This window comes from Sminthopsis crassicaudata, chromosome 3 (genome assembly GCF_048593235.1).
Source record: "Sminthopsis crassicaudata isolate SCR6 chromosome 3, ASM4859323v1, whole genome shotgun sequence".
In the NCBI taxonomy this organism is placed as follows: Eukaryota; Metazoa; Chordata; class Mammalia; order Dasyuromorphia; family Dasyuridae; genus Sminthopsis; species Sminthopsis crassicaudata.
In genome coordinates, this window is record NC_133619.1 from 617,947,594 (window position 1) to 617,960,982 (window position 13,389).

Genomic DNA, 13,389 nt, shown 5'->3' on the forward strand with positions numbered 1-13,389 from the left:
CTAATCCAAGTTCTGCTACTCTACTTGTTGATGACCTTAGGACAAGTCATCACCCTACTGTGGGATCTCAGTTTCCTACAAAAGATGAAATAATTGGATTTAATTGGACCTAAATCCAATTACTTCTAGTTGCAAATCACTTCTATCACTTCTAGTTGCAAATTCTATTATCCTACAAAATACCATTTTGTCATTTATTTGTGGCACATAGATGAAAGAGGGTAGAGACAATGCAAGCAGATCAACATCAAAAGGCTATTTTAATATTCCAAGGAGGGGCATTTAAAGGCAAAGATAGTACTCATTCTAATAAAAGATTTGGCAATATAGAAGTAATAAACACTAAAAGATAGTTATTTGAAAAGACCAATAAAAAATATAAATCTTTAATCAATCCAAATTAGAAAGAGGAAGAAAACCAAATAAAATTTAAAATGAACAAAAGGAAATCCTAACAGAGAGGACATAAAAATTATCAAAATCAATTATGCGTTTAGTTATATGCCAACAAAATAAGAGATTCAGAAGAAAATATACAAAAATATAAAATACACAAAATAAAAGAATATCAAATAAAAAATAAAAGTGGGCTATATATAAATGAACCACTAAAGGGGAAAAAAAAGATCCAGAAAGATTTACAGAAGAATGCTAACAAATTGTATTATTTATACTTCACATACTTTTTATCCTTTTATTTTTAGTACCAGATTCTCTCCTTCTCCATACTCATTAAGATGGCAAGAAAAATGTTTTTTGTAAATATGAAGGTATGTTAAACAAAACATTATTGTCTAAAACTGAGGGGAAAAGCCATCTACAAAACTCAAGAAGTACATATAATCCTAAGACCTAAGCTAAGGAGGAATAAAACAAAGGAAGAAAAATGTAGAATTCACTAATGAATACTGATTCAAAAATTTTTTCAAAGTCTTATTCAAAAATGATTATAGAAATTTATTCCAAAAAATTATTCATTATGATAAAAATGTATTATCACCTACTTCACAGGATTGTTGTAAGGACAAAAATGAGATAATTTCTGTAAACTATTATATAAACTAAAACCACTATATAAATAGCATCCACATAGCAATAACAAAAATTAAAAAAGAAAACAATAAAGGAAGTTCCAGTCAAAATAAAGATGAAGTAAAATATTGGAGCCAGTTAATTAATACACACTCAAAATCTGTGTATGATCCTTAAAGAAATAAAGAATAATTTAAGTAAGTGGAGTAATAGTTTATGCTCCTAGCTGGACCATTCCAATAGAACAAAAATGACAATAATACTTAAATTAATTTACAGAATGAATACTATAGCAATCAAAATAACCAAGGGGATACGATAAATTTGGAGGAATAAGGGACATACAGAATCAAGGTAGGTATTATGAAAAATAATAGTAGACAAAGTAGATAATTTTAATTGACTGAAATTTTAAAACTTGGGGGGATTTTTTGTTTTGTTTTGTTTTGTTTTTTAACAATGGTTCCTTCTAGCTACAAAATTGTTCTACAAAATAATTCAGAAAACCAAAAAACAACGGATGTACAAAATCTCTGATAAGGATCTAATAAGCAAGAAATATAGAGAACTAACAGAAATATATGACTAAAAGTCATTTCATTATAGTAGGTAGGTAAAGCATATGAATAAATAGTTCTCAAAAGAATCACAGACAACCACATGAAAAAAGATCCTAATTTACCAAGAAGAGAAAAGCAAACAAACAATAACTAAAAACCCTGATGGTTTCATGCCACACCCAGAAAATTAGCAAAGATAAAATAGTGAATGTTGGAGGACCTGTGACAAAACAAGTACACTAACATGTTGTGTGTGGAGAAGTAATTTGTTCAAATAATTCTTAATTTCAATTAAAAATTCAATTCAAAAAGTGACTAAAATGCCCATATCACTTGACCCAGAATATATACCACCTAAGTGAATGACAAAGAGAAAACACCTATACGCACCAAAATAATTTATATGTACTATATTTTCCCCAGTAGCAACAAACTAGAAGCAAAGTAAATACCCAAAGACTGAATAATTGCTCAACAAAGTGAGATGCATATATGTAAATGGAATATTACTATGATATAAGAAATTATGCCTTTTTTTATTACTGTAAATTTAGTTTGTTACAAAGGAGGAGTGTGAATATAAGTGATATAAAAATAGAAAATAGGAACCTGTGATTTCATTGATGCAGAGAGGAAGGGAAAGAGAGAAGAAAGCAAAGAAGAAAGTTCTCCCAATGCAGACACCAATATAGTTGCAGATTGGTAATTTCTGTTTTATAGTTCCTTAGAATTGCTTTGATCATACTGCATGCTTAAGTGGCTTGTCCACAGGAGCACTGCTAGTACACGTCAGAGGTAAAAACAAAAGATATCCATCTTTTGCTCATCAGAAACAAAAGATAATAATAAATACTTTATACACACATAAGCATACATATACACAGATTTTCTTTATAAAAATGGCATTTGAATAATGGAGACAAAAGATACCTTCAAAGTTTTATAGTAAATGGTCCTGTTGATTTCCAGTGGAAAAAGATTTTGCTCCTTTCCTGATCGGGCCCAGTTCACATACCGAAGCCAATTCCCTTTCTTTGGATCAGTGGCATCAACACACATCCATCCCAAGTTTGGATAATATACCTTTAAAAAAAAATATTATTGTTGGTGTTGTTACAGATGTGACACCTTACAACTTAACATATAATGCTTTATGGAACACAGAGAACTTCCCTCACAATTTTGTGAGATAGGAAATATAACTGACCACCCTAGCCAACAGGAGTTGCTTTTATTATTTAGAACAATGATTCTAAATAATAATGGGGACCAACATAATTATTTCAAAAGGTGCTGAGGCCTAGGTGCATAATAAACCTTGTTATTTTGAGTTTTCTTACCTCTAACAAAATGAGCCTTATGATTCCGAATAGTAAGAACAAATACATCCTATTAAAAACAAGTTTATTTCTATTTTTCAAAAGAGATTTTGATTCTGGTTAATATAAATTATCTTTTCAGCACAAATTAATTCATAGTAACTTTTTATCACATTTATTCAATTAATACGGGCTAAGAATACAACTACTATCACATGGAGGTTTCCAAAATAATGAAATCTGAAGAAACAAAAAATACAGAATATCAAAAGAAATAATGGGAAAATATGGGAAAAGGGAACAGCACTTCTAAACTGCAAACAATAGTATAAATCAACATTTAATATTGATTTTTTTTTATAAAAGCATATCAATGGAATGGATTTAACAAAGGAGAAACAAATAATGAATTTCATTATCCCAGGGTTTGATAAACCTGAAAACATAAATTGCTTAGGAAAGAATTTCCTATTTGATGAGAGCTGCTGGAAAACTGGAAAGCAGTCTAGCAGGAATCAGGTTTAAAAGCCCATTCTATATATATTCAACAATAAATTCAAACTGATAAACAACTTGAATTTTAAAGTTTATACCATTAAGAATTATAAGAGAAGCAGATCCTCTATACTTTTTTACAACTTTGCAAAAATGTATCCCTAAATAAACAAGGGCTAGAAAAAATTTTAAAAAATAGAATAGATAACATGAAATAAAAACGGTTCAATAAAAGTACATCTAGTTAAGAAGTGGTTAAAAAAAAAGAAAAAAAATAGCAGTTACACTTAATACCAAAAGTCATTTTTCACCAGGTAAGTGAACAGAAGATATAAACAGATTTCTTCAAAAGAGCTGTGAACTATTAGCAACTATATAAAAGAATGCTTCCAATTACAAATATTAAGAAAAATGAAAAATCAAAACAATCCAAAAATGTTTCACCTCATATCCAGCAAAAAGACAAAAATTATCAGATGGAAAAGTCAATGTTGGAAAAGGAAGAGTTGTAGAGATAGACTAGTGCATTGTTGATAGATTGAATTAGAATAATTTTGTAAGATTTATTGTGGAATATGTTATAGAATGTTAGCCAAAATCTAATTTCTAACAGACTTTTCCAATTTTGCCAGGTATAATTAAAAATTGGTCATTTATAATTTCAAGTTTAAAGAAGAGTGAATTATTGAAAAGTAGGAAGTAGGTCCTTAAAGCAGGAAATGTATGTTGTTTTTTTTTTTTTTAAATCAAACAGAGGTGTCTGTACCGAAAATAAGAAGCCAGTGACACCTCTTGAACAGGGAAGCAGCACAGTTAAACCTGTGCTTTGAGAATATCCATTTGGCAGTTAAGTGGAAAACAAAATGAAAAAGGGAGAAACAAAGAGACCAATTAAAAAGCCACTCTCCCAACCTTGAATATACGTGATATATACTTGTATTTTTATTTATTCACTGAATATTTATGTCTCCCTCATTAGAATCAAAGTTCCTAGTATGTACATTCTTTATACATGTTATTTCATTCTTTATACATGTATCTCCCATACCTATATGGTACATAGTGGACACTTAAATACTTATTAATATGTATTTATAGAATGTAAACTAAAAGTCCAAGCAACTAAATTATGGAGTGGATAAAGGACTACTTGATCTTAGGAATCTCTGACTCCAAATTTTGCCTCAGATACTTACTATGGAACATTGAGCAAGTCACTTAACTTCTCTTTGCTGCAATTTATTATAATACCAAAGTATTGGACTTGATATCCTCTAAGGTCCATTCTAGTTTGGAGTTTATGATCCAGTGTTTCCTATTTAGGGATTCATTATAGTCCAAGCGGTTTGAGTTTAAAAAATCTGTAATTATCCCTTAAGCAATAAATGACAACAAATATATTTTTGCTATGTATCTTGAAGTATGTACATGTTTGAAACATTGTTATCACCTAAATGAAACCATTACGACCATATGCAAAACAACTTTGGTGTTCATGCAATGATTACATTCACTTCAGACCACTTCTAACTAAGCATAATGTATTCTTGCAATTTGTCAACCTGTCATCAAATAGTTTCGAAACTATCCAAAGATTCAGCATTTTAGTAGCAAACCCAATAAATGGTCAGATGTATGGCTATGCCTTCATTGGAATTCTGTAATCTGCACCAGAGTAATTCTCTCATTTCTATTACCCATAATCAAGCTGTTGACAAATGCATTCTTACACCCAGTATCTGGTTATTTGAAAACCATGTTCACTAGGCATTCATATTACAAGTCATGTAGAAAGCAACATAGACTCTCATAAATGTTCTGCCAAAAACAACAACAATAACAACAAAAACCTTACTGAAGTATTAAGATTATTTTCCAATTTAAATTTATCATCCATTTACTTCCAGCTGGAAGAATTTCAAATGCACTGAATGGAAAAACTGATCAATCATTCTGTAATCTCTATCAGTGTTACTGGGTATGCCACTAGTAGAAAAAAACAAATTCTGCTGAGAATCTTTTCTTACAAAATTTAATTTATATGTAAATATTGTTAAAAGTGAAGCAGTATATGAAATTGAACTTCCAACTATACTCATTACTTAGTACAGTATTTACCACTAGGCAATAAAAAAGTAAATATCTCATATAATAGCAATTCATGTTCATTAATTTGCTAGGTAGCAAAAATCAATCAATTTCTACTGTCCAGCAAAAGTCCTTGTAAAATTCTAATAATACCCAATACATATTTGTGTGAACAAGCATTTTTACTTTGTTGTTTCAAATCAAAATGTATAAATATATTTTACACAGAACTGGATTTCAGTTTGTCTAGTGCTTAATTAAATATTTTAAACTTTTGAACAAAAAAAAATCACAATACTGAAATTAAATTCATGTCATTACATGGTATTAAATAAAAGTTATGGTGTTCCAAATTGTACTATTTATTTAAATTGTTATTTCTGGGGCAGCTAGATGGTGCAGTGGATAAGAGTAGTGGCCTTGAAATCAGGAGGACATGAGTTCAAATTCAAATCTGGTCTCAGACACTTACTAGCTGTGTGACTGAGCATATACCAATTGCCCCCCCCACCCCCCCCCCCAAAAAAAACTATGTTAACAATGTATTCACAACCACCATGAGGTACTACTGGTATTATTCCCATTTTGCAGATTTTTAAAAAACCAGTTCAAAGGGGAAGCTAGGTGGTACAATTGATATAGAGCACCAGCCCTGAAGTAAGGAGGACCTGAGTTCAAATATTACCTCAGACACTTAACACTGCCTAGCTGTGTGACCCTGGGCAAGTCACTTAACCCCAATTGCCTCAGGGGGGGAAAAACAGTTCAAAGAAAAAACATCTGTACTTTTAAAATACCTGCAGAATGAAATGAAAGAAAAATACTAAAATACCCTTTCCTTTCAAATTAAGATAAGTCTTGCATCTTAATTTCTCCTAATTTTAGAATTCCTAAAAATTCTTAAATTTGAACCAATACATAGAGCTCTATAAAGTACAAGACCACTTCACAGGTAGTCAAGATCTTATTGCAAAGCTTACAAACAGGGCAAACAAAAAAACCATAGCTGATCTTTACTGCAGAACAAAGCCAAGTTTCAGCTTCACGAGCAAAATAATTGCACAAGCTCTTATTTGTGCTTCAAGGAAGAACATTTCATGTAATATAAACATTCCTTGCTTTATCTAAGAATCTAAAATGTAAGAAGGGAAGGATTAAAAATATATTAAGAAATATCAAATATTCAGGGAGAAAAAAAATCATATGCTAAAAAAGATTGCATGCGACCCTTATCCATAGCTTGGCTCAGAACCCTGTGTATACTCACCTCCCACATGTACACATTGTTCTTCACCTGAGATCTTTTTTTCTTGTCACCAATAAATGGGCCAAACTTTTTCCCTTTTAAAATTGGCTTTGAAGCCCAGACACCTAATAGGTAAAAGTCAACAACAAATAGATTGGTTATTGGTTTTTCTAAAAGAGTAAAAATTTCAAAAAGTGAATAAGAAAAGATCAAAAAAGGCTAGCTTAGCATAAAAGTAAAATTTCCTTTAAAAATGGCAACAAAAAATTTGTTTTCTTATGAAGAAAAAAGTATACATATCTTAAGCCACCAAGGGTATATATTTTATATCACAAAGCTAAATATTATATTTTAAATAGAATTGCATTATATTTAAAGGACAGATATTTAGACAACTTCTTGCTTTATTAATTTAAAAGAAATATTTTGTAAGTCAATTTAGTATAAGCAAATCACCATATTATTAACTGAAAGCTTTTCATTACATAAATTAATTAATTCAATCTTAATTTGCATAATTAATTAGCAATGGGTCATATCTAAATGCTAAAAAAAATTGAAACTATCACTTTAAGGGATCTTTTCCTAGCTTTGTAACTCACTGTCAATGCTGACTCATTCATAAGCTTAGTTCAATCAAAAACTGTGGAAACAAAATTAAAATAACAAGACAGTATTTTCACAGTAGCACCATACTTATCCAGCCCCACCAATTCAAAGCAAAGCAGGAAAGAAACCTCCCCAAAAGGCTTCCCTTGGCAGCCCAAGAAAATGTCAAAGTCCATGCTGCCCTATAGCATATGTATTGTCCTCCTGGTAGAGGCTCCTTCCACAGTTATTTCATACAAATTCTTAACTAGAAAATGGAAGTAATTTCAAATCCCCAGCAGATTAAGAGAATCTGTACTATTTTTTAAATTAAAACTTACTGAAGATAATATATACTCCTATGATGTTCTCCCTATCAGAACAAATGTCAGCGTGACCATATAAGAAGGAAAACACTGGAAACACCAGAGACAGAACTTGAAATGCATAGCTACATGGAGCTATATATGGAGGCAAATAATCCTAGATACCTCAATAATGCCTAGTAATATCACTGTACTCCAGCACAGTAGTGTAAGTAAGCGATGATGACTGAATCATCAGGAGAAAACAATTATTTTGTCTACTGATCAGTATAAAAGCAACACATTTTACAAGATTTCCTATAATGTTTGGGCTAGTTTTCTGGAGGTCTTTCATCTCAGCAGGATAGTCATTACGAGAATGGTCAGGAATAGAATCTAGAGTCTTCATTCTGGCCCAGTCTTGATCTTAGTGAAGGAGTGCAGGAGGCAGGAGAGCCACCAGGAATGGAATGTCTCCTTTCTAGTCCTTCTTAGCCCTTATATACTTTGTTGTAATTACATCATTACAGCATGCTGATTATGTATGAACTAGAGAATCATTCCATCACCATGCTAAGTACTAAGTATATATGTATACTAAAGAACCATCATCTCATCAATTCCACTGAGTTAACATCTTATAAGTATCCTAGTTTCAAGTATACTTCTCCAGAATTCTGACCCTCTATAATTTCTATGAAAAAGTACTCTAAATATAAAAAGTTTCAGTATTTATGGAATAAATCCTTCAATTAAAAGTTGAAGTCAACAAACTCAAACTCATATTCCAGTTCTCCTACTACTATTTACCATATAAAATTCACTTCTATTCTTTGGATCCATATTTTCTCCATAAAACAAGGGAATTAAAATAGGTAAGATTCCTCTGCCATTTTCAAGCTAATGAACCTATGAATAATTTGAATAAATCTTCTATGAAGAATGTATTATTACTGATTTAGTACCATTTAAATTTTCCTGTAGTCTTATGGTTTTGTTTTCTAAGAATTATAAACAAAATTTAAGGGGCCTCCTCTGAAAAATCAATAATGCTAGATTTAAAAAGAAACCCCATACACTACTTGAGACAAATGGATATCTAAATAAGCTACCACAAATGTCCATCCAACCTTTATAAACATTCAATAAAAGAGAACCTATATTACCACAAATATCCATCCAACCTTTCCTTATAGACATTCAATAAAAGATTTCCAAGGCAAGTGATTATCCTTTGGGAGAGCTCTGTTAGCAGGTTTTATCTTATTTAAAGCTTAAATTTGCCTCTGCAGTTTCTAGGTCTGTTCTCTCCAGGCAAGCACAATAAATCCGATCCCTCTATCATATTAATTTCCTTCACATATATTATCAATTAAATCAAACATTGATTTTACCTCTACCATATGTTAGGCAGTCTTGGAAGACAGCCACCATGTTCCTCCAAGATTTACCTTCTCTAAGTCAAACAACACCTTTAATTCTTTCAAAGAATCCTCATACCTCATGAACTGTTAAGTCCTTCACCTTCCTGGTTCCAACCTTTCCTCTGAAATGCTCCAAATTATCAATGCCCTTCTTACAATTAAACACCCAAAATTTAAAACAAAACAAAACAAAACCATGCTCTAAATGTGGTCTGACTCAGAGATTACATCAGGGCTATATTCTTCTTACTCTTGGAAATTACTATTTTAAATACAGCTCAAGATCAAATAAGCTTTTCTGGTTTCCATACTACATTGTTAACTCATATTAAGCTTATGATCCAATAAATCGTGCTGAGACGAAGGTCCTCCAGGAAAGCTAGCCCAACCATTACAGGAAATCTTACAAAATGTGTTGCTTTTATGCTGATCAGTAGATAAAATATTCTGAAAATAATTGTTTTCTCCTGATGATTCAGTCACCATCGCTTACTTGCACTATTGTGCTGGAGTACAGTGATATTACTAGGCATTATTGAAGTATATAGGACTATTTGCCTCCATATATAACTCCATGTAGCTATGCATTTCAAGTTCTGTCTCTGGTGTTTCCAGTGTTTTCCTTCTTATACGGTCACACTGACATTTGTTTGTTCTGTTAGGGAGGAGAATTGCCTTTTGACATCTTTGGTTCTAAAGCCACAAAGAGGAACCAGTACAATGAGGAAGAAAATATCACCTAGAGCCAGAAATGGATGTGAAAGAAGCTCCCCAACTGGTTCTGATTTTAAAAAGAAAATGGAAGGGCAAACAACTGGGTATGGGTAACAAATTGTGACATGGTAATACAAGACAAGTATCAAGAGTGTATAAGATCACAGCGCATGGAATCTAATAAGGAAGACAAAGGAGTTCTGATGAGAATCAAAAAAAGAGATCAGCCCATGCTGGAGCATTGGGGAAGAGGGGGAACAGTAGCCTGCTGGGCCCTCACAAGTACTTTCTTGAGTGAGAAACAGAGAATAAACTTGCCAAGCTACTTACACTTTGATTTTTGAGAGACCATACACAACCTGAGAATACTAAAGGCCTAAAAAAGGTAGGTCTCCCAATTTTGAGAAAGAGAAACAAATGGAAGCAGGAAATCATAGGCCAAGTGATTTGAATTTGATTTCTGGGAATTTCTAGAATGTATCACACAAATTTTAAATTTTTATCTGTATCTTTTTTTATATAAATTTCATTTCCTTTTCATCCTGCCTCAAACACAAAGAACTTTCCTCTTATTCTTTGCCATCTCCTCCAGCAGACTGCCTCACTGTCACCTCCACTTACCCTCAATTTTTCCCTACTCAGCCCCTACTGCCTACAAATATGTCCATGTCTCCCCCAGCCTCAAAAAACCATCCATCTCTACTACTCTGGGATAAAACAAGGCCCAGAAAGAACCCTTCTGTGACAACAGCATGGCCATGACTACTAATTAATCAACTCTTTCTGCTAGGTGAATTCACCTAATAGTATTATCAGCCCACTTCTCTCTATCTTACCAGGAAAGTCAACAACTTTGTTATAATAATTCTATGTCTAATGAATTCACCTAACACATACTAGTCTAATTTGGTTGGTTTTCTTATCTGTTTATAGAAAGGCTTGTCCAATTATAGGATTATTATGACTATAATTATGATATGAGTGATATTTATGACAGTACAGTAAAAATTGTAATGGACTCTATAAAGGGAATGGCTATCATTATCATTTGCTATTCAAAGAGAAACTTTTAAGTACTTTAGGCATAATCTTATTCTTAGGTAGTAACTACTCTCATTTACTTTCTTTTTACGTAATTTTTTAACGTTTCCTGTCTCATTTCAATTCATTTTCAACCTGGGATGTAGATTATAAAGTTCTTAACAACTATTTCATCTATTCAAATCAGACAAAAAATATGTAGAAAATTCCCTTATCTTAAAATATGAAAAATTAGATAGCATTCCAAGGTTACTAATTTTTTTTTTTGTTCTTGTTGCTAAACTATGTCTAATGTTTCTTCCTAACTGTTACTCACCAATCCGTGTCTTGTCAACAGCAGATGGAAAAAGCCTCACTTCCTCAGGAAGTCCTCGAAACACATGTTCAGGTACATCAGCCAGGGTCTCCGGGGCTTCCAAAGACTCAAGAGTGTTCTAAAAAGTTAAAAAAAAACAAAACAAAACAAAAAAAAAAACACAGAAAAATGTTATCAGAAGGAAAAAAACAAAGTTTAACTTGTTGTTCTTCAAGTTTAATTAAGCAGAAAGAAAAATAAATAAATACAAGAAAGTGTCATGAAGTGGGCATCCCAAGTAAAATATGCTATGAGGTACTCCAATAGTTTCTATGTTATTTCCCACTACTTGTTTATAGGCCCCCAAAAAAGTGGACAAAAGGATTTTTAATAATTCAAAGAAGCTTTTTACCTCTATCTCATTCCATAGTACTGTACCTGGCACATTACGTTGCTTAACTAAATGCTAGTTGTTTAAATAGATAGCCTATTTTATCAAACTACCTTAACCAAGCAGCCAAATAATAAAAAAGTTCACTTTTAATCAAAAGAAAAATATTTTAGTCTAACATATACCTTAAAAACATTATGATATAAATAACAAACAGCTTATGATATTGTCACTATAATAATTACATTAAAATTTTCTATAATAAAAAGAGGTAACCCTAGCTTAATGGATGGAGACCATCTTGTAAAACCAGGAAGACCTGGTTTCAGGTCTCATCTATGACTTATACTGTCTGTCATCATAGGCAAGTGACAATTTCTCTCTCAGTGCCCCTCAGACAAGCATTTACTAAGTACTTTCTGTGTGCCAGTCACTATGCTAAGAACTAAAAATACAAAGAAAGGCAGAGTCCTCCTTGTTCTCAAGCTCACCTTCCAATGGTAAAGATAACTAAAAATAATGGAGATCCACATAAAACATACAGAAGAGATGAAAAGGAGTATCAAGAAGAAAAAGGCAATAGCTGCTGGGAGAGTGGAAAGAATAGGGAAGTTGATAAAGTCTCATAGGTAAGGTCTCCTGAAGAAGGCAGAATTTGGGCTGTCTTAAAGGCATGCAAATGTGATGCAGATCACATGTGAGGTATAGCAAAAAGGCCACTGTAGCTGTAGAGTATGTGGAGGGAAGTAAAGTATCAGGGGATCAGAAAGGTAGAAAGAGACCAGCTTATGGCAAGCATCAAATGCCAAACAGAGTGTGTTATCCCTGATTTTGGAAATCATAAGAAAACACTGGAATTGAATGAGAGAGTAAAACATCCACAGACCTGTATTTTAAGAAAATCATTTTGGCAGTTGAGTGCAGGATGGATTAGTGCTAGGAGAAATTTCAGGCAAAAAGATCATGGTGTTAGGAACAGAAGGAATACAAGGGATAATGTTGTAAAAAATTACCTATACATATGTACTGTCAAAAATGTTATAATTATAAAATTAATAAAAAAAAAAAAGAACCATGACCCCCTCCCCCCCCAAAAAAAGATCATGGTGATGGTCCAGGTAAAAAGTAGTAAGGGCCGAATTAGGATGAGGACTATATGAGTAAAAAAAAGGGAAAGCACACATGGGATGGTTTTGAAAGCTGAAATGAAAATATTTAGAAATAGATCATAAATGTGGAATGTATGAGAAGACAAGGATGACTCTGACACTACATGTCTAAAATGTCTACAGGACATTCCAGTTAAAGATAAAGATGATCAAGATAGTTGGTGACTGAGACCTGGATTTAGGAGACTAGCTATGGTTTGAAATTCTATATCTGGGAACCATTTGTATAAATATGATAAAGTTACTTATCTCCATTAATAGAGGGAAAATTCTAATCAATAAATACAAAAATGAGATTGAGTCAAAATAAATTGAATCAAAATAAAGTAAAAAGCACACTAAAATAAATTAATCACTCCCACCCCCCAATATCCCTGCCCCCCCCATACACATACAGAGTGATCATAGATTTAGATCTATTAAGGTAACTTGATACACTACCCTAGAGTTTTAGAAATAAGGAAACTGAGGCCTAGAGTAATTAATTGTCTTGCCCAAGATTCCAAAAGTAACAGATCAAGATTCAGACCTATATCTTCTGACTTTACATCTAGAACTTTTCACTGTACAACACTGTTCCCTCAAAAAAGGAATTGTATTCTTTTAAATTAATAGTAATTTAGTGCCCTGGATAAAATAACTTTCATGTAAAGTCACCAGAAATGAAAAATGACTATTATAAAGCTACAAATGTGGAAGATATATCAATTTAGAGGATTAAA

At 32.2% G+C, this 13,389-nt stretch overlaps 1 protein-coding gene across 4 annotated transcripts in view; it reads right to left on the bottom strand.

Moving 5' to 3' along the window:
- PRDM2 (PR/SET domain 2) overlaps nucleotides 1–13,389 on the bottom strand; it is a 196,235-nt gene that overhangs the window by 142,599 nt on the left and 40,247 nt on the right. For 3 of the 4 annotated variants that reach the window (XM_074306217.1, XM_074306218.1, XM_074306216.1), the window contains 3 exons: nucleotides 11,129–11,246; nucleotides 6,762–6,865; nucleotides 2,523–2,675 (listed from right to left, as the gene is read on the bottom strand). In XM_074306217.1, coding sequence (XP_074162318.1) covers nucleotides 2,523–2,675; nucleotides 6,762–6,865; nucleotides 11,129–11,246 — 375 coding nt within the window. Of the gene's footprint in view, nucleotides 1–2,522; nucleotides 2,676–6,761; nucleotides 6,866–11,128; nucleotides 11,247–13,389 lie in introns of those variants that run through there. The other variant, XM_074306220.1, reaches the window with a different exon arrangement.